The sequence below is a fragment of the Penicillium canariense genome (assembly GCF_028826845.1).
Source record: "Penicillium canariense strain IBT 26290 chromosome Unknown utg000004l_segment0_segment0, whole genome shotgun sequence".
Classification (NCBI taxonomy): domain Eukaryota; kingdom Fungi; phylum Ascomycota; class Eurotiomycetes; order Eurotiales; family Aspergillaceae; genus Penicillium; species Penicillium canariense.
The window spans coordinates 475,987-502,054 of record NW_026622731.1 but is presented as its reverse complement, the minus strand read 5'-3'; the positions used below and the strand labels follow the sequence as shown (position 1 = coordinate 502,054).

At 49.6% G+C, this 26,068-nt stretch overlaps 7 protein-coding genes across 7 annotated transcripts; 5 read left to right on the top strand and 2 right to left on the bottom strand.

The window, feature by feature from the left end:
* Positions 1-2,721: 2,721 nt before the first annotated feature.
* N7482_006519 (uncharacterized protein) lies at positions 2,722-4,354 on the top strand (the record flags this gene model as incomplete). Its single annotated transcript, XM_056688644.1, has 3 exons — positions 2,722-3,017; positions 3,096-4,263; positions 4,307-4,354. 3 exons carry the CDS (start codon positions 2,722-2,724, stop codon positions 4,352-4,354), a joined length of 1,512 nt encoding a protein of 503 aa, XP_056541073.1.
* Positions 4,355-5,497: 1,143 nt separating this feature from the next.
* On the bottom strand, positions 5,498-6,241 carry N7482_006518 (uncharacterized protein; the record flags this gene model as incomplete). The annotated part of the gene is made up of 1 exon (XM_056688643.1): positions 5,498-6,241. One exon carries the CDS (start codon positions 6,239-6,241, stop codon positions 5,498-5,500), a length of 744 nt encoding a protein of 247 aa, XP_056541072.1.
* A 1,406-nt stretch (positions 6,242-7,647) lies between these two features.
* Positions 7,648-10,061, top strand: N7482_006517 (uncharacterized protein; the record flags this gene model as incomplete). The annotated part of the gene is made up of 2 exons (XM_056688642.1): positions 7,648-8,773; positions 9,700-10,061. 2 exons carry the CDS (start codon positions 7,648-7,650, stop codon positions 10,059-10,061), a joined length of 1,488 nt encoding a protein of 495 aa, XP_056541071.1.
* A 782-nt stretch (positions 10,062-10,843) lies between these two features.
* Positions 10,844-13,886, top strand: N7482_006516 (tetratricopeptide repeat protein; the record flags this gene model as incomplete). The annotated part of the gene is made up of 2 exons (XM_056688641.1): positions 10,844-11,328; positions 12,236-13,886. 2 exons carry the CDS (start codon positions 10,844-10,846, stop codon positions 13,884-13,886), a joined length of 2,136 nt encoding a protein of 711 aa, XP_056541070.1.
* A 3,097-nt stretch (positions 13,887-16,983) lies between these two features.
* N7482_006515 (DUF2985 domain-containing protein) lies at positions 16,984-18,042 on the bottom strand (the record flags this gene model as incomplete). Its single annotated transcript, XM_056688640.1, has 1 exon — positions 16,984-18,042. One exon carries the CDS (start codon positions 18,040-18,042, stop codon positions 16,984-16,986), a length of 1,059 nt encoding a protein of 352 aa, XP_056541069.1.
* A 1,687-nt stretch (positions 18,043-19,729) lies between these two features.
* Positions 19,730-22,865, top strand: N7482_006514 (glycosyltransferase; the record flags this gene model as incomplete). The annotated part of the gene is made up of 8 exons (XM_056688639.1): positions 19,730-20,469; positions 20,538-20,660; positions 20,716-20,829; positions 20,888-21,649; positions 21,695-22,191; positions 22,249-22,379; positions 22,460-22,598; positions 22,678-22,865. 8 exons carry the CDS (start codon positions 19,730-19,732, stop codon positions 22,863-22,865), a joined length of 2,694 nt encoding a protein of 897 aa, XP_056541068.1.
* A 1,470-nt stretch (positions 22,866-24,335) lies between these two features.
* On the top strand, positions 24,336-25,415 carry N7482_006513 (uncharacterized protein; the record flags this gene model as incomplete). The annotated part of the gene is made up of 1 exon (XM_056688638.1): positions 24,336-25,415. The coding sequence occupies one exon, from the start codon at positions 24,336-24,338 to the stop codon at positions 25,413-25,415; it is 1,080 nt and encodes a 359-aa protein (XP_056541067.1).
* Positions 25,416-26,068: the final 653 nt, after the last annotated feature.

The window sequence follows — 26,068 nt, the reverse complement described above, 5'->3', positions numbered from 1 at the left end:
TTAGTCCCTGGGGTCTATCCACATAATATATAAATAATGACAGTTTCATGAGGTCTTCAACTCACACGATGGAATATAAATCTGACATGTTTGTTATGCCCGCCTTGAAGAGTATCTTGGCAATTATCAGGACGGATCAGGCACACTGGGCCAGCATCTCTCTTGACGGTCATCCCCATCTCCTGTAGCAAATATGTTACCCCAAAGCCTTTGTAAAGTACCGTTGGCCGGCTTCCCCGCCATCTCCTCATCCTTCAACCATAGCCTAGCCATATGCCTCTGGCCTGCACCTCCGGTGTCCACGAATGCATTTCTGCCATGCAGAATTCTCCGATTGTTAAAGATCAGTAAGTCACCCTCCTGATACTGAATTGTATGGGCTGCCTCCACCGCTGCAAAATGTACCGCATCCAGCGCCTCGCATTGAACCCTCGTTAGCTTGGGTATGCTAAGGGGCCGCTGACCTCTGGGTGATCGTATCAGTGCGCCGCGGCTGAATACCATTTCCGGCTGATTATCGTCATTCAGGAACAAGACTGGACGGTGGTAAAATCTTTCTCCCGAGGATCTATCGGGGGGGCTTATGTATTCTCATTTAGTTGTCCGCGACCAGGATTAAGTTCGAGTTGCAGGAGGGGCGAGAGGATAATCAAAATTAGATAAACATACCGGTCAAATGGCCAATCTGATTGCAGTAATACAGAAATAAGATCAGGGCTCGATTGCGCCAGTTTGTTGTATATTGTTGACACCGGAGCGAATTTGCCGTGACCACCGTTTGCAGCAGAACAGAACACGAACATGGCAACCACATCGCCAGCATCAGTATGAAATGGCTATGAGGGATCAGTAAGATATATCGAACAATAGTTACCGCAAATCAGACAATGGAGCTTTATGTCGACGACCTACCAGCTCCTGATTACAATAGGGAGCCGCATATTTCTTCGAATCATCCCCTGCGGTGAGATCTGTGACGTGCACTTGTGAATCGATTTCTGGTTAGTCTTATTTTGTCTTTTCGGGGATTCATCGCGGCATGCTCACCAAGATACTTGTTGCCAGGTTGCCTCCCCCTCTGTTCGGAGAGGTGGCTGGCCAATCCGGCGAAGAGAATGAAATTTTCTCTCTGGGTGCGAATTTTTGGCTGCAAGCCTCGTAGGAGCGAGATCCCAGCTCCGTGGTGTAGATCATGCCGTCGTGCGGCAAGTTGGTTTGCAAGCTTGGAGGGCAGACGAAATGTTCCTTTCTCGATCTCATGCAGAGTCCTTCCGGAGGCTTCTCGAGGGGAAAGATACCGAGTGCACATGTAAGTGTTCAAGTACTAACTTGGACAAACGGGTCGGCTACAGGTGAACTTACAAGCATACTCAGCGCAACATTTATCTATGTCGTCCAATTCAGAGCCTGATATTTCCCACGTATAGGAGTTTGGATCAAGACCGGTACCATCCCAGCTCATTTCTTTATCGCTACTGGGCTGAAAATTTTCTGGTAGGACTGGCGCAGTTCCAAGGGCGGCCAGTCTCTCTGATCGACTCCGGGTGAATCGCTGCAAGTCAGGATAATATTCTGGGTCGAAGTCCGTGTCAGTATGGGATGTATAGGCCATGATTGCGGTTATCGTGAACGTTCGAGGATGGATGCGGTTGGAGTCGAATCGATGTGATCTTGGGTCAAAGAGCTGGTCGGGTTTTACTCTATCTGGGCTTGAATAGTATGATAGACCCTCGGGTGCTGGTTTGCAATACCTCGCGCGGGGGATAAACTGCGCAACCGGCTGAAGTGACCAGCGTGGGACCCTTGATAGAGTCACAATCTACCCGCGCGTGAATATTTCATTATCTAGTGGCCAGTGTCCTAGGTGCAAGGATCTGAAGATTGCCATTGGCAAGGCCTCTTTATTTCAGCCTTGGGCAGCTTGTGAGACGCCCAAGTGAAAATGAAATTATCGGCTTTCTTTTCATTACTTCAAAATTACCGCACGATCTTTTGCATTGAGAAATATGCACTGTTGGATTGTGGCATTCCACATGGACCAGTGAGAAGGGAGCAAGTGTGATAAAGACAACAAATTCTCTCTTAAGCACGCCAGCCTGGATTGGTATGTGATGTGTACTGGCATGGTACTATGTACACACTCTACGTGCTGACCAGGGTATTCCCAATTCCCACTGGAACACGAAGAAAAAGAAAAGCGGGCAGATAAGTTAGGCCCCAACTAAATCATTGTCCAAGGTATTAACCTGCTGCTGGGACGCACCGTGCGCGGCCCGGCCCCACGATCAGGTCTGCGGAGCTGCAGCTCGGACCTCGCGCCCGCCATAAGCCCCATATCTGCTCAGAGCAAAATCTGAGCAAGACATCACCACGAACTGTCTGATATCTCATGCAGACGCTGGGGGAAGGGATGATCCATTCCTCATCAATGACCCCTGATCAATGCTGGGCACCCATTTATTTTCTAAGCACCCTGCCCCCTAAGTATTTGGAAGTAAAACCCCGCCCCTCAATTATCATTAAGCCATCTTCAGCGCGACCTATCTCTTCATGTCGGAATTACTTGAATCACGATCCTCCAGTGAGCATCTGCTCGAGGGCCCTGACTATGACCCGGCAAAGGCTTTACCCAGCAGAGCTCCGCTAGTTCGAAGACGTTCTTGTCCTCAAGTAGGTCCTCGACCTAGAAAACTGACCGCCGTTTCCCTCGCTCTGATCGCCATGTTCGGAATTCTTGACATCCTTTCTAGATGGCGCATATTTGGGAAACCTGAACGCAAAAGCCCTTCTGATGAGCTGAGCCATCGGTCGGCGTGTTCCACGTACCCCGAGCAGTGCCAGAAAACGGCACCCTTTGTTTTTGACTCGGTTTATTCACTGCTCAAGCAATGGCCGAGTAACTATGCACCAAATGGGCATTCGGCCGTCCCTGCGACAGTGGCCCCGAACACATTGCTCTACCACGCCCAGATGACTCATGGAGAACCGAAGAATCCCGTATTTTTTGCTTTTGACGCGTAGGTGGATATTATTTTTTGATTGTTCTTGTCAATTTCATTTTCCGCGAGTTATGTCTGATCCTGAAACTTCAAAAGTGAGATGTCCCTAGGTATCTACGGATCCACTGGGACTCCAACGTTGCACGTAATGACGACGACCAAAGAACTACGTGTCTTATACTTGGATGGCCACTCTGCGACCCTCACAAAAACAGGAACCCTCGACTCACAGATAGCAATTTTAAAAGGCCACGTTCCCGCATACCCCAGCGAAGAACTCATCTACAATGACCACCAGCGTGCAGTAGAGCTCTGCCAGCTCGCTAACCAGCTCAACATCGACGGCATTGTCAGAATGAATGCTGGATTTGAGATCCTTGTTTGTGACTACCACAAGTCAGGCGTCCGTGAGCTCTTCGTCACCAACATAACTGTCCCTGGAAATGAGAGTCGAGAGGATGATCCTTCTCTTCCTCGAGATCCTCACCGCCAGCCCCCGCTCGGATATGGGAATGACTTTGCCGAACAAAATGGGTGGGAATGGGTTCGGAGTAGCACTTCGCATTATGGAAATGGGGCCGTCGGAGGGATACCCGAAAACAGAGTTCGTCTCGATATCTGCAGGATCGTCTCATGGTATGATCCATCTCTCCAGAGCCTGAACGGGTCCCATCGCGCGGGCATTCGCAGCAACGACACCTACGAAAATGGCTGGGGTCTACGGCGAGGGCACAGGCTCCTCGAAGCTACAGCAAACGATATAGCCACATTTCGAGAGTGGCTTTCCGCAGCTACATCAGGAGGGAAGAACTCGAAATGCTCTCAAACTAACTGGCAGGCCCTGATTGAGACCATCGTTGACAAGTACCGTAGTCGGGCCCGGGAGATACTCTCCAATCTCGAGAAGGATTCTTCCGATGCAAAAGCCGTGCACCAGATCATCCATAATATCTACACCCTCACACATGCAGTTCTACATCCGTATCTCGAGTATCCCGTCGTTGGGGGTGTGGCCAAACCTGAAGCCAAAGCGAAGACTCTTGCTCGCTGCTCTGCTTCCTACACAGGGCACATCCAGCTAGACTCCCTGTCCGAGTTTGAGGTCCTTATCAAAGAGTCGACACATATAGTAGTTATAAAGCTTTGCCAGTGGGCCTGGGATCTCTTCGAGTGGACCGACGGCCGAACGCACAACCGCCTCCAGCAAACAGCACAAGCATCGGGGAGATCACAGGGAGATACACGTGCTATCCAGCAAGAAATAGTACATTATAGAAGTATGACCGAGTTCCTGCTGCAATGGACAGGCTGGAATGTTTGGCAGAGCTGTGAGAATAAGTGTGGACCAGATGTAGGTTATCCTGTCTGCTATTTCTCTTTTCAGGCCATTCTATTTCCCATAGCTCAATCTCATCTCTTTTTTTCAGGAACTATGCTATAGCCCAATGTGGCCCGTCATTTATGCTCCAGGCAAAAGTCAGGGCGGAATATACGCGGGTAGTATCTTAACTGAAGAGGAGACAGTGGAGTTCTGGACGCCCAAATGCTTGAGCCGACGGGATTGGGATTGTGGAGGTGGGCGAGGCCGGGAGCCGCGGTATCAATTCCCGGATGTTCCTTATGAGAAGTGCCTATCTATGCAGAGCGCCTCTTAGGATTTAGCTTATTGGGGTTGAAGGGTGGGGAATGATCTAAGATGCTCGGGGAAAAAGGACAATCAAGTACAAGAAGACTTGGAACCATATTGAACTGGTATATAATAATGCCAGGCACGCCAACTTGACCTTGGATATCAAAATCCCGTTGAATAATCAAGCCCAGGAAATTCTGACAACTACAGTTCCGGCCCCGACTCATTTAGAGCTTTGCAGATACAGCATGGGATTCAGTGGCACCGGATATAACGTGCAAGATCTGAAAAGGTACAATAAAATCACAAAATTATCAGCCTCGTGGAAACCAGTTACGGTTGTAAGCCGGCCGGAAAGGAATTGATAAAAGGGTAAAGAGGAAAGAGAACACAGCGAAAGAATTTCACGAACCTCAAGTCCCCCTTTTGCCAAGGCGACACTGCTCGCTTCATCGCAAGCTGCATACATCCACGTCGATTGTAGATCCATGTGCCCCAAGGCCGGTAGATCCTGGGGCTGGGCATCTTGGTCTTTCATACCATCCATCGTGTGCTGTTTGTTGGCCGTTGTCATCGAAGCCAATCAGTTAGTTACAGCTACACCGTTGCGTACGCTGCAAGGAAACAGATATCAAAATACATAGGAGGTTATATGGGAAATTGAGAACTTTTCATCCTAAAAACTGCGATAGAACTGAACTTACCCTAGGGATCCGCGAGCCGATGATACTCCAGTCAGCCTTGGTTGACAGCGGCGGGGGGATACGGGCTCGATTAGTTTCTCGATCTTTATATCTTGTCATATTCTTCTGGCACCACTGGATACATGCGAATCGAGCGCAGCTGACCGTTAGCCTTTGCCATTAATTTAATAGAATGCAAAAGCAACACATGGGAAAAATGAACAACTTCGTAGTAGGTTTGCCGCAGGGAGAAGGTTGATCACCTTAGGTTCTCGTACATTCACCAGTATCTTCTCTCTCTCCGCACCCTCCGGCACAGCCATCAGATACATCCCATTCGGTGTCGAAATCTCCGCAAGGTTAACTTCGGATACATAGATGATACATTCAAAGTGCTCATCCCGGTGTAAAGTCGTCCACTTCCCCGTCGCTGTAAAGACACCCCACGCAAATGCGAAATCAAGTGAGTTCGTCCAATACACGGCCGGAGTACGCGAGAAGTACCCATTTGGTCTTGCAAAGCGAATTGATGGGCCTCTGCGGACAAAGGATTCTAGGACTGCAGGGGTTGCTTTGTTGGCACAACAGTGGAAGAGGTAAAGCTTCTCCCCAGGAATGGGGTGGATTGTAGATCCTGCTTCCAGTATTGACTCAAGTTGTTGTTTCGGAGATGGTGCAAGACTGCCGCTGGTACCTGTCCCTATGCACTGCTTCTCGAAGTACGGCTGCAGTGTTGGTGTTATACAATTATGGGTCGACCAGAGATCAACTTGACGGATTGGGACTTGTGGTTGGTCTATGAGCTCGTCGGTGCGACTCGACAGCTCAACTGCCTCTATTGAGATCAAACGTCGGCTGGGAGGTGGCCCTGGCAGCCACCACCGGTCTTCTGTGTCTGGACTTGTGGTGATGGTATCCTGCGAAGTCATTCTGACAGGGTTGGGACTCTGCATAATTTGCCACGGTTCTTCTTTAACCGGGTTCTCTCAGTGAACTCTAAGTAGGCCAGGCTGTAATGGCATCTTCACCAAGGCCCATCCATCTGTTCATCGATGCGTCATCAGTATCTATCCGGAAGTATCAAGAGAGGAGGAGTAGTTGAGCCGCATGGGACCATTTCTTGAGAAAATGTATCCTGATTGGGTAATTAGTCCAATCCGAGCACCCAGGCGCCCTCGGGAATGGGATACGGGAACGGGAGAATGCGGGATTACAGCTCGTATTCGCCATGCGGACAATAAGCAATGTGTTGTGACTTGCATGACCCTACATTGTAGGATCAGCAGATATGTACACCGAGGTCCCGGATTGGATGAGTAGACTCCAACCCCGGTTGCCACAAAAGCAACGCGAAAACGTAGATTCGCCTGGTTTATGTACAAGTCTCCACCACCCTACATGCATACCACAGGACCTGGGTGCTTTATCCGTTTCATCGAAGATATAATACGGTCACGCATGAAGTTCTCCAAATCTCATGAGATGATTTGTTCAACACTGTTTGCAAGGGCTGACGTGGCCTGCCTGCACAGTGGCACGTCTTTGTTTGGACTTACAACACAGGAATACAGACTAGGGTTGTATAGGCATGAACTTTTCAGAAATGGGTCATTCATAAGTAGCCTGGCACCGGGCAAGGCCCAGATGTACCCGGTCTTTGCTAGTCACCCCGCCCACCCCCTTCGGGGGCTGGGTTTTCCACCCCATAAATCAATTTTAGGCATGCATAAATTTTACCATCTTCGCCGCAATATACTATCTCCCTAGCCACCCCGTTTGAAGAAAATTAATGGTAAAAAAGGATTTTCTCAATTTATATGCATTTCCCTCGAAATAACAAAACCTGGTGTTACGTGGTGGAAGATGGTAAAATTGATTTATGGCCTAAAATTGATTTATGGGGTGGAAGACCCAACCCCCGAAGGGGGTGGTGGGTGGGGTGACTAGCAGAGACCGGGTGCTCCGCATCGCGCAATCTATGGAGCAGTTAGGAACGGGGTTTTTCCGACGCTCTTTCCGGGTAACTTCAAAGGGCGCTTTGACTTTGCGTTCGGTGTGAGTCCTTCCATCTGCATACACCAAATTACCATACGTAGGCTGTTATCTCCTTACGTCTGTAATAATGCAGGAAGATGCTGATGAATCGTACATCCTTACTTTCACTTCAGACCTATGTATATAGTCTCTTTGCACATGATATATGCACTTGCCTCTCTTGGATGAGGCTGGAGAAGATGGGATGATTACTTCGAACAGGTGCAGGCGAGGATTATTTTTGCTTGTTCTTTTCCCCACCTTCACTTGATTCCTCAAATAACACATAAAGCATTTCAAAATGGGCTCCATTAGCAAGGAAGATTTAATCTTAATCGAAGGCACCCGCTACGAGGGAGGTGGGGGATTGATTCGAGACACCCTTTCTTACGCAACCCTCCTCAACAAGCCCGTTCGCGTTGAATCTATCCGCGCATGTCGGCCAGGTAAAGGTGGACTCCGCCTCGAACACACCGACTCCATCAACGCCATGGTAAAATTAAGCGCAAGCACAGTAGAGGGGAACACCCCTTACAGCCGTAAGATCACATTCTACCCCTACGCTACACTCGAAGATTCTTCTTGTGGTCGAGACCCATTATACAGTCTAGAGTTTCAGGTAGAAGGTGCAGCCGCGATTTTCATGATAGCCGTTTTGCCTTACATCTTCTTTTCAACTCTTGGACCAGTCAACTCTTCTTTCGCCAACGAAAGAATCGGATGTGGCATCGACCTCAATATCCGCGCGGGGACCCTGTGCGTAAGGGCGCCTTCCTACGCGTACGTGCAGCAAGTACTCATCCCCACTTTTCAATCCATCAATATTGGAGAAGAAAATTTGAAAGTGTACAATGATCACGAGCAAGGCTGGCATACTGAGTTTGGGCATACCCCGGGCCGCATGAGAGTATGGGCAAAGCCATTTAACAAACCTTTACCGGCATTTCAGCTTGAGCGACGTGGCACCGTCGTACGAATTAGGGCTACGATTCACGGGCCTGGTGAGACTCTAGATGTTTTCCATGAGATAGTAAGAAGGGAAATCAAACACGCTCTCAAACCCGGTTGGTCGTCCTCGGTGGAAGTGCATACCGATGCATTTGCATCGGTGGCCCCCGGTCAGTATCACCTGCTACTTGTCGCGGAGACCGAACTCCCCCGAGCATATCTTGGCTACGAGCAGATTTATCCGCAGAGGGGAGGACTTTCTCGCGGGCTGCAGAACAGCAGCGAGGAGCTCTCTAAGTATATCACTCTTGTTTGTATCAGAGGCTTATACGATGAGCTTGCTCGCGGCAATGCCGTCGATGAACATCTTGAAGATATACTTGTTCCATACCAAGTCCTAGCGGATGGGTTTTCTTCTACTACCGCTGAGCGTAATGCGGGGCTTGTGCAGGAAAATGAAAATCTGGCGATCCCATTTGGTACGTTGAAACTCTTCTCTTGGTTGTTAAAAATGCTAATCAAAACTATTTACTAAGCTAGAAAGACCCGAGGAGTCATATTATGTGGATGTGACGACCTTGCACTTGAAAACAAGCATCTGGGTGGCATCCCAGTTGACTGGGGTTGACTTCAAACATAATGAAGGCCGTTTCGGATGCCATGGTATCGGACTGGGAACGAACGTTGCGTAGGTTGACAGGTTGAACTGGATTACTTTCTGGCTATTGTAAATCAGGATCAACAAGCTTTTCTAACGAGCAGTCAAACATGTCATATGTCATATGTCATATGCAAGGGGGCGGAAGATCATCGACGCTGTACTACATACGCTTACAATGTGCGAGTTAAGTTCGATATCTTGTAAAGTACCCGGAGTCTCGTAACAGCGTTTGTCTAAACAGACCGCGTCGCGCCTCTTACAACACGACGGCATCACGCATGATTGTACATATGAGGTCATACGGGAAACCGGAGGATTGATGTCAACCCTGTCAATAGGCTCGAAATCATTTCTTCTCCCATTTTGCTGGCAGATTAGGCACTTACTGGCCAACAGGACCAACTAGCCTCACAATGTCACTGTCACAGGGCCCCGGACGTGGGCTTTGCTGATAGGACGAAGAGTGATGCGGCTTATACGGCTGAAATTACGATGAGGCGGCTATGGACATTAGCTATATTCACGAGGGGGATATTGCGAGGCCTAATATAAGTAGGGGAGTGCATGCGAGGCCTTGATCCTGCTAATGTAGGTGACAGCTGCGACAACAGAACTTTGCGATGGCTGGAAACGGCGAGATCCGTCTAGGGCGCGAGAGTTTGACCGGAAGCACCCCCGAGAAGGACATTGAAAACTTGACTTTCAAGCATGCACGTACCCAGCGTTTACTTGATGAGATACTAGGGGGACTTGAAAAGCGCGTTCCTAGGTTTATAAAGCAACCCGAATATGATACTATCAAGGCCCTTTGCATCGACTCCATCTCTCCGTGTAACAGCAAACAGGGATTCCTTGTGACTGTTCTCGATGAGGCTAGCGTTGCGCACGAAGCATCACTTGCAGGACACCCAAGCTGGCATGGGTTTCAGCTTTTCCTCCGCCGCATCGTCGACCCGATTGACCGCTTCAGTGCTGCACTGGATATTCTCAGTCAAGCTGCTGGATCCACGGGGTTGCTTATATGGGGGTCGATCAGAATCGTGATCCAGGTAGGGGGCATCGTCCTTGAGACGATGAAGGTCAGGCTTATTCAAGTCCCATGCTGACTACAATATGAGCACCACATAGACTACCAAGGACCTCACAGAGATTCCTAAATTTGTTACTAGTTGCCTGGAAGATCTGGAGACGGCCTTGCCGTTGTGGGATGAATACCAACATATTATTAGTGAAGATCCGCAGTGCTGCATACGTGGTCCCGCCATCAGAGTCTGCATCGAATACCTTACATTTTGCATATTAGTCACGAGGGCCCTCAAATTAACTATTTGGAGTGAGTGCAGGGATTTTTCAGCACTGCTGACCCTCTAGCTTCCGCTAATTTTCGATGCAGAGGAAATCGCGCTCGCAGCCACAAAATCACTCGAGATTCAACTTCGGCAGTGCATTGCGACAATTCGAGAGCAACGCAACTCCATTCATTACTGGTTTGGGGCGAGCACGTACAGGAAAACCGACCGTATGCCACCGTCCCTTGGGATCTCTTTGCAAAATCCCTCAAGACTTATTTCAATTGATATATAAACAGAGATTTTGACTGGAATCAATCGCCTTCTAAAATACAGAAGCGCCACCACCATGACGTTTTCAGAGAAAACAATTTCGCTTCATCCAATTCGATCCGTTCCTGGGTGGCTGAGCCAGCGATTCTTCGGCCGGAATGAAGAGCTTGCTTGGCTAGAAAGCGTGCTGGAACCTGGCAGTCCCCATAGTTCCGGCAGGCGAGTCGCGCTTTGGGGAATGACTGGTATTGGTAAAACGCAGTTGGCAAGTATTTCAACTAGGGTAATATTTCCCAGCAAAACCTGACAAGTGTTTTCGAGCACAGATGCTCAAGTACGAGCAAAAGTTTGGTGAGACATATCAGGCTGCTTCGCTCTTTCTTGTCGGTGGTTCACGAGATAAATTCATACAGTCTTGCCAGATTCTTCTCGAGGTCCTTGAACTGCCTGAGCGGGAAAGACCAGAGCCTGATATGAAGATTCATGGCCTCAGAAACTGGCTCAATGAAATAGACGGCTGGCTTCTCATCATCGACAACGTCAGCAGCAGTGAGTTGCCTGATATTCAAAATCTGCTCGAGTCGACAAAGAAGGGCCATGTGCTCGTAAGCTCACAGAGCTTTGCTGTGGTGGACAAAATTGTCGGCAACGAGGAGGCGTGTCGTGAAATTAGAGGGCTTAGCGAGGAGGATGCCATAACTCTATTCCTCACGACTAGCAACACCAAGGAGGATAGCAAAAACATGATTTTAGCTGCCGATATTGTGAAAGAGGCTGGATATTTGCCTCATGTGATTGACCAAGCCGCCTGGTACGTGAGAAAGCATGATATTGACCTCAATCAATATCTGAAGAGATATCGAGAAACACCCAGCACGGTAAAGGCGCCACGAGCTACGTCTTGTTGGTTTTATGCTCACAACAAAGCAGATTTTACAGTGGCAGGATCAACACCGGTCAGCCCCTGTCAAACATTTTGAGATGGCATTTCAGGATCTTGGTCGCTCTTATCCAGATGCAATGAATGTTCTTTGTCTGTTTTCCTTTTTCGAGCCAGAATCTATACCAAGATTTGAGGGATGGTACCGAAATTCGGATTATATTGACACCCTTAGTCAGACCAGGGGAACCGCCAGAGACAAGTTCAGGCTTCTTCGGGACCTTCGGAGCCTGTGTTGTATCAGCGCGAAGCCTTCAATGACTCAGGAAAACAAGAACCAGATTTCCGATGCTGGAGAGTCCTACTTAAGAGTCATTGAAGTTTGCAGAAATCATGCCCGTTTGGAAGATGCCATTGGCGAGCTTTGGAATTTCAACCACGTCCGAAAGACTCGCAAAAGGGGCGTACTATGGATGCATGATATCACCCGTCGAATGGCGAGTGACTCGATAAATCAGAAAGATTATCACAAGTGGTTGGAGTCCGCCATAAGTATCCTCTATCACACATTTCCTGAAAGAGACCACACCGCAGAGGATCATGAGCTTGTTGACATTTATTTGCCTCAAGCGGCCGCATTGATTGCCCAAGCTCAAGACCATGACCTCGATTGTGGTAAATACGCCGGTCTACTTGCTCTTTGTGCCCAGTGCTACCACCACCGAGCGGAGTATCGAAAAGCAATAGAGTGGTATGAAAAGGCTCAACTACACTACAATAGTGTTCTTAGTGCTTCTAATCCCAGAAGGATCACTCTTTTGCACAATTTGGCCTGGAGCTATCGTGAATGCGGAGCCCACAAACGGGCTGAAGAACTGTTCCGCCAGACATGGCGACTGCGGTCAGTTCACCAGGGCCAAGGCTCGCCGGAGGCTCTGCAGTCTTTGAGCGATTTGGCTGCCCTTATAGAGCGGTTGGGTCGATTGAAGGAGGCTGAAAAGTTATTCATCGAACTAAACAACAGCCAAATCGCCACATTTGGAGCCGACCACCCTATTACAATCGCCGGAGCGCACAATCTCGCTCTATGCTATGCCAACCAAGGGCGGATGTCGGAAGCGGAGGTGTTATATCGAGAGACTTTGAATATCTCCGAGAGTGCACTTGGAAAAGACGATGAGGGGACCATCAAAACTGTTGGCAACCTTGCGGTTACTCTGGATCACTACGGCAAGTTACGGGAAGCCGAGCCGCTTTACGAACGTGCTCTTGAGACGTACACTCGACTTTTGGGTTATGATCACTTATTGTCTCTGCGAGTCCGGAGCAACATATCCGGGCTCTACAGGCAGCAAGGTCGCTTCAGGAAAGCCGAAAGCGTGATCAGGGAGGTACTTGCAGCATTCTTAGAAACACTGGGCAAGAGTCATTGCCACATCGCAGAGGCGATGTATGACGTTGCGGAGGTCCTTCACGATCAAGGAAGTCTATACGATGCAGGGAATATATACAAAGCTTGCATTGATATGTGGGAATACGAAGCACCTTGTCACCCTTTGAAATTCCGTGTCATGGATGCAGCTGGTATTCTGGAACGTGAGCAAGGGGACCTTGAGAAATCTCGCAGCTGGTCAGAGAGGGCTTACAATGATAACTTAAAGCTCCTGGGCTGGCTCGACCCCTATACTCTGGTGGCAGCGAACAACTATGCTGAACTTCTTCACGCTGAAGGGCAATACGCCGAAGCAACACGTTTTTACGAGGCCTGCCTTCGAGGGTTCAAGGAGCTATTCGGGGACAAGCATCCGCATTATTTCATGGTTCTGAACAATCTTGGAAGATTATCATGGGCCGTGGGGGGCGGAGAGGCAATGCCATTCTTTTCTCGGGCATGGCAAGGGCTCAAGATTCTGCTCGGGGAGACCCACTTTTGCACGCTGACCATCCAACTCAATCTGGCTCGTACCTACCTCGCCGCTGGACAATTAGAGATTGCATCCGCTCATATGCTCAAAATCAGGGAGGCGTATATGCGAGAAGTCGAGATCAACCACCCCAGGCTTGGTGTTGTGGAGTTCTTTCTTGGCATATTGTCCGCTTCCAAGGGAAACCCTGATTCTATCGCACCGGGTATTGCGCATTTCAAAGCAGCAGAGGAGAACTATATGAAAACCCTGGGCGCATCTCACCCAAATTATCTCTGGGCAAGATGTATGCTCATTCGGACCCTCTCCAGGTGTGGTAGAACCGAAGAGGCCAACATTTGCCTTTCAAATATTGAGCCCCAGTCCCTGCTTGACGTTCATAACGGGGCTATGATCTCAGGCCTCGGAAAGCTGACATTCCGAAATATGATTTCTATGGAGTCGAAAGAGTTGAATTGGATCTCGCTCATCCAGATCCCGTTTGGGGAGACTATGAGATTACGATGGGGTCGGAAGACAGTTTGGAGGATTTGGAGAGAGCCTGATCTCAAGCTACATAGCTAGGTCAGTGTCATCTTCTATTATGTACTGATTTGATCGTCCTTATGTTTGTTGATGGTAGCTGACAGGACGTCATGTTCATGTGATTCTTGGATGATGCCGCGCTCACAATAACTCAATCGTTTGCCACGGATATTGTGTTTACTCGCTCCATTATAATGAGATAATCGCGGTCTGGACTTCATAATGCTCCCAGTATGTATTAATCAATTATTCTGCGGATTTAAAGATCGCGAACGCCTTACTATATATCGTCGGCAGTAATCTCATGGTCAGCAGGGGCATTGGTGACAACATACTCAACATCCGCTTGATTCATGCGAAGATCATTATCTTAGCCGGGAATATCATTAGTACGGGTCCACACATGCCTGGGACCTTTCTGGTCCTTGATTCGGCATCCGATAAATTATCTGTCTGTTCTAGCGCCCGAAATAACTGTGCTTGTGCTGGCCGTTCTGTTGAATGGCACATTTCTCGAAGGTTGCGGCGCCCCAACAGCCCTCATCAGCATCGTACATCAAGGCCGAAGCGCTAGCGTTATCTATATTGTGATGGAAAGTACCAAGAGTGCTGGAGAGATGGGCCACGACCTCCTGGTTCAGTATTCACATAGCCTATAACTATAAACGGCTCGATATTTTGATGGTTTTCTTTAGGTGGACATTAATGTGACGGCAAAGAATGGCGATACTAGGGTATGCACCTCATCGGCTGCACGCATGACGGTGTATCAGGGTGCCAAACCCGAAACGGCAAAACTAGATCGATCTAGTAGTCCATAGGTTCGCCCTTACATCGAACAGATAACAGGCCTGGTTAGATAGCACTCAACCCGCCATCAAGGTTCAGAACACAGTTATTGGCATATTTATTATAGGCTAGGAAAACAGCCGCATCAGCAATTTCCCGCGGATCCCCGAACCGATGTAGCGGGATCATGGCCTTGAGTCTATCGGCCTCTCCTGTAGAAAATTAATCATTATCGAAGGCACCCGCTACGAGGGAGGTAGGGGATTGATTCGAGACACCCTTTCTTATGTAACCTTCCTTAATAAGCCCGTTTAGGTTAAATTTATCTGCGTAAGTCGGCTAGGTAAAGGTAGACTCCGCTTCGAATATATAGGCTCTATTAACACTATAGTAAAACTAAGCGTAAGCATAGTAGAGGGGGATACCCCTTATAGCCGTAAGATTACGTTCTACCCTACGCTGCACTCGAAGATTCTTCTTATGCTCGAGACCTATTACATAGTCTAGAGTTTTAGGTAGAAGGTACAGCCGCGATTTTCATGATAGCCGTAGACCTCGGTAAAGACTGGGTCCGGTCCCAAATCTTAGGACCGGGACTGGACCATAAGGAAAAACTAAGGACCGCGAAGTAGTTCGGACCGCACCACAGTCCCCTATGGTCCTATGCGGTCCGCTGTACGGTCCCCCGGAATCTCATAATTCTGCCAAGACCTTCCTATTTAGGCTATATAAACTAATTAGTTAGCCAAAATCTTACATAATCTCTACATAAACTATACATAAATCATATAATTTTCTATATTTATCTTGTTTACAGGACCGCATGGGGGACTGGGACCGTAGTGGTGCGGTGCGGTCCTAAAAAAGTCAGGACCGCCCAGCGGCCCCAAAAGTAAGGACCAAGCCCTGCATAGTGCGGTCCGGTCCCCGGTCTGGTCCGGTCCTGAGCGGTCCTTGGCGAGGTCTACGCTCATCCACAAGTTTTTCCCTCCCCACTGACCCAAGCCACCCACTTTCCAAACCTACCCTCTTACATTCCCTTATATATTCTTCCACCCAACCTTCTACCCTCCCTGCTACGGCGACTTATTAGTCTAGTATTAGGGGGCTGCGAACTAGTGGATTTCTAGGCCAATGTTGTAGCCAATATATTAGGACATTTTGACCAAACTACTTCATCGGAGTGGTTATGATCCACTAAAACAAATAAAGAAAAAAAAGTAGTAGCACGAATTTCGCATAGATCAGACTATATCATTTCAAACAAGCGTACCAAGATAAAATATCTTCCCTACCGCAAGGTCCTACGCCAATTAGGATCGCCACCATTAGTCTATATAGAATCACGCTTATGCACAAGCTCGGGAGAAAGCTTTCCTAATTATGAAGAACGTTAAAAATGCCACGCCAAATATTTTTTAAGGCTTCCTCAAAGCAGACTAGTAATAAATCCTAGTTGGCGTGTCGACGTTCTAGGGACTCCCGTTCCTAGTATAAATAGATAGATATTGATTGTGACGCATGACAGAACGATGGACAGAGATCACCTGATGGACATGGAGTGATGGGAGCACCTGACTGAACTAACCTAATGGGGCCTGTTTGCATAAGCCCTCTACAAGATAGTTGACAGAGCCTCCATATATTCTTCCTTCTTCACCTTTGTTGTCTCGTTGAATGCGCCTAGTTGTCTTCCAGTTGGCTCTTTTCCATCATCGTAACATTGATGGCCCGAAGCGCCTAGTTCTCTCTTTTGAGCTGCTGGCTATAGGCTTTCTTAGCGGAGTGAGACTTCTTTAACATGGAGAACAGCGTCGCTATCTAAGGAGCTGGTGACTACACAAGATAGGGATTATTCTTGTTTTAGGCGTTTTATCTCTTCGATTAGCGGTTGAAAAGGGTCGTTGAGGGCCTGCGACTACGGATATTGAGGTAGTATCAAATCGGGCAACTATTATCGACGAGCTAGACTAAGATCGTTATTTCTTGGAAGATACTTACCAGCCATTGCTCTGCGACCTGATCCACTGGTTGAATGGGAAACGGGCGTTTGTGTGCGGGTTCTGGGGAACAGAGTAGATCTTGAAATGGCTTAACCTTCTCCCGGTTAGTCCTTCCAGTGTCATCTAGAGGGCTCCTTTGCCACGGATCCAATGGAAGCCTTGATAGGAGGAGTAGAGTAATCAACCAATTATACATTCACTCATAAATATACTATTTGCTGTGGAACTGGGTTCGTGTGAGCTCCCGTCCGTCGCTTCAGAGAAGGCCGCGAGTTCGCATTCCAGAATGCATCCGAAGTCATGACGGATCATTCCAAACGAGCCATAAATTTCTCCACCTCCAGTCATCCCGCCTCGGACGGTTCCGTTCCCACAGGATCTGCCTTCTCCGCGTCCACGACTGCGATTTTCGGCCCTTCAATTTGCTTCACCTTCCGCCCTTCCCACCACATAATCAGGCCGGCCAGAAGAGCCACCGCGCAGCCGAGCCCGACGAAGGTGCCGGTCGTCCAACCGGGCCGGTTGTATCGGTTGTATCCCCACATGACTCCCGCCAGCGCGCCTTGGAAGAGGGTGTTCCAGACCATCATCCACACCACAAAAGAGAGCTTCCACAAGCTCGTGGGCGGGGCCACCTGGCCCGTAAACGTCACGCGGGGGACGCCCTCTTCGTCCCCGCCATACCAAGCCGGGGGCCGAAACCACGCTTTGTTCTGCCCGCTCAGTCGCTTCATCGCGTAGTGGCTGTGCCAGAACCGCGCCCGGATCAACCACCACAGGTCCCGGAATCGCCAGGGCGCGAGGCCTAAGCCCGTGACACAGAAGAGCCCGTTGAGGATCTGGCTGTCGATTTCGATCCATTTCTTCCGCGGCGAGTTGAGGGCGTCTTTGCTCGGATGATTCATGGCGGGCGCGGCGCCGAGCAGCACAAAAAAGAGCATCGCACCCCACGCGACCACGTTGAGGCCGTACAATGTCATGAAGAAACCGGTCGGCGTCGAGACGAACTTCCACGCGGCCGTGCATCCATGCTTTGCCGTCGTCGCCCAGTCATGCTTATCCGTCGTCACCGCAGACGCCCTCTCCACTAAGGTCGCCGGTGGTGCTGAGGGCTCGTCGGTGACCGGGGCGGACGCGTTCTGCCACTGGACGGGAGCGAAGATGGGCACCCCGTTGCTGTCGTGGGTGACCTTCCGCATGGAGTGGCCGTGGACATCAAAGGCGATGTTCTTGCCGCCGGCGACCGGTTCGCGCAGCTCGGCCAGCGTGGGTGCATGTGCGATGGCGGTACCAGTGGCCGCCCACATTCCTGGTTGCGGATTGAAATTGACCACGGCACCCGCCAGGGAGATGGATGCCCGACGTAGGCGGTCGCTGACCGCCGTTGGCTCGCCTTCCGGCATCGCGTGGTTGTAGAAAAGTTGCAAGCGGTTGTGCTGGCAGAGGCGGTTCTTCCGAGATCGTGGTTTGATTCTCGAAATGCTGTGACACACCGGATGGTGTAGTCGAGGAATATGTTCACAGGGATTGGATCGGCATCCGATTCGGTGGAGAAGCGATTCGAAGGTAATTACTTCGGTGACGCGCGGCCGAGACCACCAGGCACGAGTCTCTCTCTCGGACTTTGCTGTCCCAGGGACTGAGCAGCTCTGGCGCCGATATGTGCAGATAATGACCACAACGGTTCGATGGGATGAGAGCGGAAAAGATGGAAGGAAACTGATCGATGGAGGGCTGCCTGTCTTACCTAACGAAGTCACCACTGAGCAAGGCTTCACTAGTTGGCGGCGTTGATTCGCCTCGCGCGATGATTAGAGGGGGCACGCGCTACTTAGGATAATTCAGAACGGCTAACGCCAGGCTTGGAATTTTACCTTCTTAGTTGGATGTAGTGTCCGATTCTAGCGGGGCCCACTTGAAACCCTTAGTATAATGTATACACCCCACTCTAAACTTACCTGTTTCCACCCACGTTCCTACTCCCTGTTATCTCACCAAGGTTCGTGTATCTCCAAAATCCCTGATTCCATCAAGATTTCATCAACTATCCATTAGTTATCTAGCTACTAGATTAGGTAGATTTGACTCATTTCTACTCTACCCTCCTTAGTTTCCGTTGAATTCCTTGGATAGTTTAGTACTCTAATATCCCTCTAAAACTTAAACTAAAAATTTAGAATAATTTCCTACTACTAATACTGCATAGATTACGCCTAAAGTTAAGATAGATATAAGGGAGTACCTTAATTAGAACTACCTAAGGTTTAAAAGGAATACGACGATTAGAAAGGTTATAGTGACTAGAAAGAGTAAGAGTATAGAGGGAATTCTAATTTTTGATAGGGTACACTTAGGCCGCAGAAAGTATAACCTAAAAAACTAGGGTTCGGATTAGCACAACCCTATAATTTAGGTAGGCTAAACCTATCTAGGGGTGTTGGCTAGCAAAATCCGGTAGGGGGACGGAGTAGTTAAACCCAAAGTAATCACTCGTAGTGACTTTCTCCACGATTTCTCTGCCGGACTCTATCATCTGATTAAATGTGATTACATGACCTCCTTGATGCAACAAATTAATCAATCATCAATCAATTCTACTCTTACATGATATCAGCTGAATTGATATACGGAAGGCGGCGAGAGAGGTGGTAGATTTTGACTGACCGCCCGATGTCACTAGGAGTGATTATTTTCTTGAAACCCATATTGGTTCTTGGGGTGGTCTCAAACTTTTGCGGTGCCACTATCTAGAGACCCACCCATTCAATTAGCCTCCGCGCTACTGAGTCCGATCTGTCGCGGTCCTATCAGCGTGGCGGTTGGTGCCCGCAGCCAACGCAGGCAAAGCCTCGACAAAATGCGGCCGGAAGACCACGGCTGGCCTGCGGAAGGACGGAGGAGGAGAGGAATCGTCCCTCCCTGTCTGTTAGCTTCGAAAAATCAAAAAAAAAAATTCCCCAACCCATCCCTCGTCACGGAGCCCGTGACCGCATGCTCTTTCCACCACGGAACAGGAAGATAATATTTAATGATTCCTCGGCTCGGTCCCTATAGATTACTCACTGCGACAAGCCATCAACGGCACCCGACATGTCGACGTTCGCGCCCACGCTCACAGTGCCAGGGGAGAGTGGTGGCAGCGAGGTGGGACAGGTGGTGATTGCGAGGAAACACTCGACCGCATCCGCCTTTGTGCGTCCCGACGGTCGGGTCGATGTCCAGGTGGCCGACGAGCCGACGACATTGGCCAAAAACCTGCAGAAGTGGTTGAACCGACAACTCCACGTCCCCCGCGGCGACGATGCGACAGGAGCACAGGACGGCGCGGCGACAAATGCCTCGTGGACGCTGGGCCCAAGTGCAACCGTGCCACGCCTGAATATCGCCATTCACATTGTGGGATCCCGCGGAGACGTGCAGCCGTTTATCGCCATCGCAAAGGTGCTGTCGCAGCCGCCCTATTCGCACCGAGTGCGAATCTGCACCCACCCGGTGTTCAAGAACTTTGTGGAGTCCAATGGCTTGGAATTCTTCTCCATTGGCGGAGACCCCGCCACACTGATGGCGTATATGGTGAAGAATCCGGGCCTCATGCCGGGCAAGGAGAGTTGGAAATCGGGTGAGGTGGGTAAGCGACGCGCGGAGATCGCACAAATCTTGGAAGGCTGTTGGCGAAGCTGTATCGAGCCCGGAAATGGCATGGACGGAGGACAGGAGGGATCGGGCGCAGGGAGCCATTTCGTGGCGGATGCCATCATCGCGAATCCGCCCAGTTACGCGCACCTCCACTGCGCGGAGAAACTGCGCATTCCGCTCCATATGGTATTCACGTACGTCGGGCGAAGGAGAGTCCAGTTGTGGAAGGAGAGAAGCTAACCTGGCAGCAATCGTCCCGTAGTATGCCCTGGTCGCCCACGCAATACTTCCCCCATCCGTTGGCGGCGATCGAACGAAGTAAATCTGATCCGAGTTTTGCAAATTATATGTCCTATACCTTGATGGAACTGCTGGCCTGGGAAGGGTACGGGACCGTGAGACCTTTCCCTCTGGATCAAGCAAAACTGACCGTTGTACAGGCTCGGTGACGTTATCAATGGATTCCGAATGAAGACCCTCCATTTAGATGCCATCAGTCCGCTCTGGGGTCATATGTTGCTATCCCGGCGGAAAGTGCCATTTACATACACATGGTACACGAAACGTGGAACCCCCATCGGTCACTCGCATTGGTGCTAACAGGTTGCCCAGGTCGTCCGCCCTCATTCCTAAACCGCCGGATTGGGGCAGCCATATTAATATCAGTGCCTTCTCCTTCCTGTCCGCTCCGTCGTCCTACCAGCCACCAGACGCTCTCGCCGAATTCCTGAAGGCAGGCCCACCGCCCGTCTATATCGGTTTCGGGTCCATCGTGGTGGAGAAGCCGAAAGAGCTCACGGATATTGTCTTTGGCGCTGTGAAGCGTCTGGGGATCCGAGCTCTCGTGTCTCAGGGCTGGGGGGGATTAGGCGGGGAAGAGGCTCCGGAAGGCGTGTTCCTTCTGGGAGATTGTCCGCACGACTGGCTGTTTCAGTATGTCTCGTGTGTCGTCCATCACGGTGGCGCGGGCACGACGGCCATCGGAATAGCCATGGGCAAACCCACGGTGATCGTGCCATTCTTCGGAGATCAACCGTTCTGGGGAGCGATGATTTATCGAGCGGGAGCGGGACCAGAGCCAGTCCCGTACAAAAAGCTCACCGCGGAAATCTTGGCCGAAAATATTTCGAAAGCCTTGGGCTCAGATATCGAAAGAGCAGTGGGAGAAATGAGTGCTAAGATCGCCCAAGAGAACGGAGCGGTCGATACAGCGATGGCGTTCCATAAGTCTCTTGATCTCGATGCGATGAGCTGCCAGCTCTGTCCGAGCAAGGTGGCCATATGCAGAGTCCGGAGGACGAAACTGAGGCTGAGTGCTCTGGCCGCAGCAACATTAGTTGAGCATGGTCATCTCACCTTCCACGACTGCAGGCCGTAAGTGCATCCTCTGGCTCATCGAACAGCGCTAACACGGTGCAGAATCAACCACAAGACCTGGGATGTCGACGAAGGGCCAGTCGGCCCCGTGACAGGGGCCATCGCATCCATCACAGGCACTATTACCGGGACGGTCGTCAACACCAGCCGGTATTCCAGGAAGATGTCCAGGTCTCGTCGGAAGAAGCTAGAGGAAAAGGACGCACAGTCGATCATATCAGAAGCCGAGGGACCCGCCCCTCTCGGTGTAGAAACACCGCCGGACATCGCAAACCATTTCTCTTTCTCAAGCGCAGGCAAGTATCCTCCGGAATACCTGGAACAGGTGGCACATCAGATGGCCACCAGGAAGTTACCGAGTCGAACAAGCCGATCGAAACACCGAGCGCGACATCCCTGGTCTCCCATTACTAGGCCTGAAACGATGGCATCGATGGCGTCAAAGTCCTCGAATAAAAGCACACAACAGGGCGGAGTGCATGGGGCCACGTATGAGACTGGGCAATATGCGCTCTCGCTCATCGGAACGGGCTTAAAAGGTCAGTTACGTGGAGGTCCCCGACTGGTCGGTACCCCTGATTCTAAAATCTCTTTAGCCCCTGTTGCACTCCTCTACAACCTGGCCAATGGTTTCCACAACTCGCCGGCGCTCATCTTCCACGACAACACGGTACGGCACAGAAAGAGTATCACTGGCTTAGCAAGTGGTATTAAGGTCGCTGCTCACGTAAGTCTTTCCCTGGCAAGAGCCTAATTCAAGGAGGTACTGAGCCTGTTTTTATATATTCACCTGCTGATTATTATCAGGGATTCACCCTGAACCTGTTTGACGGCGTCACTGGAATCGTGACTCAACCCTACCACGGCGCGCAAGATGACGGTGTGTCTGGTTTTGGGAAGGGAGTGGTCAAAGGACTGGGTGGAATGGTGCTTAGAACCACCGCTGGTATGCTCCTCTTGCAACTCGTTCCTCCTTTTCTATCTTTATATTGATAATTGTGATACTCATTTAATTAAATCCACAGCGGTGATCGGTGTTCCCGCCTATACACTGAAAGGCCTGGAACGGCAGATTGAGGAAAGATTCGATCACGATCTGCGAGCCAAGATCTTAACCACAAGATTGCGGCAGGCAATCGCAGCGTATGAGCAAGGAAGCACGCAGGAGAAGGAGGATATCCTGAGCAAGTGGAAGAGTTATGGCTATAAGTAGTAAGGAACTTGCATTGGAGTTAACGCTAGATTTATCGTGCAAACTTTCTAGATCTAGAGCAGAGGACGCGGGATTTTATTTTCAAGTTGATCGGCCGGGACACCGACTTTGTATATTCTGATATACTTTCTCGAGTACGACGTCATCATCGTCGTGATCGACTGACCTCACATGTTTGGTACTGGGAAGGGTTCCAGGGCCGAGGACAGCATGTACATATAGGAAGAACTGAAGTAGCCATAGGTTAGTTCTTGATATGGCCACTGTTAATGTTTATCAGTATACTTACCGTGGTCGATACAGGCACGAGTTATTGTATAGAAAAATAGAGGTTCGCATTCTCAATAGGCTACGTATAAGCGTAATTGACAAGGCACGATACCTAATACATAAATAACATCCTCAGTGGCAAAGATCTTCCTAGGTAGTAAAATTAGATAGGAGAATACTAGGTTAATATAAAATAAGGGGTATAGTAATAAGAAAAGTAGTATTCGAAGAGGAAACCTTAGACTAGTACTACTAGAGTATTATAAATAGCACTACTAAATAAGTTCTGTTATTTCTATATAACCTTGCGTAGAGGCGTAGTCTACGTGATGGTGTATCAAGGCGCCAAACCCGAAACGGGAAAACTAAATCAATTTAGTAATTCATAGGTTCACTATAACATCGAACGAATAACGGGCCTAGCTAGACAGCACTCAACCCCCCATCAAGGTTCAGAACATAGTTATTGGCGTATTCATTCTAGGCCAAGAAAACAGCCGCATTAGCAATTTCCCGTGGATCCCTGAACCGATATAGCGGGATCATGGCCTTGAGGCGGGTGCTTAGCTATATGCGGAATTAAGTATACTTAAATATCGGCTCAAGATAGGTAAGACAACGCGTTTTTCGCTATTAGCTAGCACTACCGCAATATTGCTCCTAGATACCTCTACCGTGCAAGAGAGGTTGGAAACCAGCGATAACGATAATTGGGTGCTAATACACTTAACACCATAAGTCTTACTTCGGCCCAATCCGAGGTTTTTACATTGACCCGGCGTCATAAGTTTACCTAAGATGATCTCTAGTGTGATATTTAAAAACGGGCCTATTCAAGTGCCTACTTTTCCTCTGTTTTTGCGTTTAATTATGGATCACGTGTGATCACGTGTGGATATGTAATCGCCGCGTATCGGTCGTATAAACCGCGGGATCGTCTCAGCGACGTGTATACATCAATCTGATCACCAATCCCGGTCCAATTGGACATCTCCAGTACCAGCCTGCACGGATAGCGATACTGCGGTAATTATTTACACTGAAAACGTCAACATCCATTACCAGTTGCTCTGTATCTTGACAGCGAGAGTTTTCCTACCTCTGAGAAACGGATAAACATTCGGAAGGAATCAGTAGCGACTCGGACCAGAGGAAGCAGCATCGGGGATGCGGCAAAGAAAACTCAGGGAGATGTATACTATGGAGTTGGACGACGCTGGATACGGATGTATCATGGCCGTGCCAGTGGACCAGCGGCTAGGGTCGGCGGCCCAGTGGAGTGTCTGGATCGATCACTTTCGATGTGCCGCACGCACAGTGGGTGTATGGGAGTACTTGGATCCCGCTCTATCAGACAGAGAGATCAAAACGCTACCTGAGCCTGAGAAAGAGCCTCATCCGTCTCTTATATTTCAGAACGCTCGCGATGTAGCAGATCTTACTGATGAGGAGTACCCAATCTATCACCGCCTCTTAACTGAAAATGATCGCAGAGAGGCGAAGCAGAAGATGCTTGCGCGTCAGCTCTCTGGTTTCAGCGAGGTAATCACACGATCTGTCGTTGTCGAGCATCGCCACCTACTAGGAGACGAATACTCTGCTCGCCAAAAGCTAGTCAAGCTAGCCATGGCGTTCGCGCTGGATGAAGTTACTCGAACCGAAGAACTGCGGCGTCAGTGGCGTCAGATGATCGAGAGCCGCCACCCTTCTGATTTATCTGCCATTGAGGTATGGTTGACCGGCTGGATGTCTCTCTATGGAAAGGCACTCGCCGCGGGCGTACCGGACGTATGCTGCCAGCACACGCCTGAGAAATTCGCTATACGCGATTTCTTACGTGCCGTACAGCCACATGACGATTTGTTCTATTCCACCTGGATGGATAAGATTCGCCTAGAAGATGCCACTTTTGAAGAGGTTATATCGATGTACCGAACGCGTCGGAGAATTACCGAGCTGTTTGGAAAAGCTACACCGGTAGAAAACACGGTGCCAACACTGTTTGGTTACCCGGCGCCGCCACCTACCCAAGATACTGCCAAAGGCTCTGAGGAAAACCAACGTACCTGCGTATGTGGCAGCACCCAACACCAGTGGAAGCAGTGCTATTATCTCGTCAAATCGATCCGACCAGATCGCTGGCGACCACGTCCGAACGTGGAGCGGCGGGTAGCCAAAGCGATCAAGCAGCTGAGCCCGTCCGATCAAAAGAAGATCGCGAAGATCACGAATGATAAGGGCGCCGCTCATATAGCTATGCCTAATACTAAGGAACTATAGGGGGGAATGAGTATGAAGCGACTAGACGGAGCCTTACCTGAAGTCTCTCAGTCAGTCTTCTCCACACCACCGTTACCTCTGTTGATTGGCCTTTGCGCTCCGTTCCCCGCACCACCATCGTAGACGTATACCTAACGTTACGTAACGTACGCTCCTTTGTTCCAGCCTGTCACAAGAATAGAGTGTCTCGACAATGAAGAAGATACCTTGGCGGTGGGCTATATCGAAGTACGACTTGAAGACTCACTATTACAGCCTACCTTACCTATTTATGGTTTTCTCAACTAAATGGGGGTAGAGGCGCCTTTGGGCCTCCAGCGATTTTATTACATTGGTATCCCACCGGTCTGTTCCTGTCATTGGGGTTTACTTTTTACGTTTTCTCGCATCCTCTCCTAAGGAAATAGAGAAGTCATCGGGCTGAAAAGAACCAAAGAAATATTTAGATGATCAAGGTGCGGTAAGTGAAGTAGGGTTGGCTGGCGATCGATGACGTTGACATGGTCTGCAATACCGCTGAGAAGGAAGTTGTGGCAGGAGCGAAAGCGGTCTAAATATTTCCTCTAGGCTATTCTGATGTGATTATTGTGTATTTAAAAGCCTCCAAGCTGGACGAATCCGGCATTGACTTTCTTCAATCACCATGAAGCCCC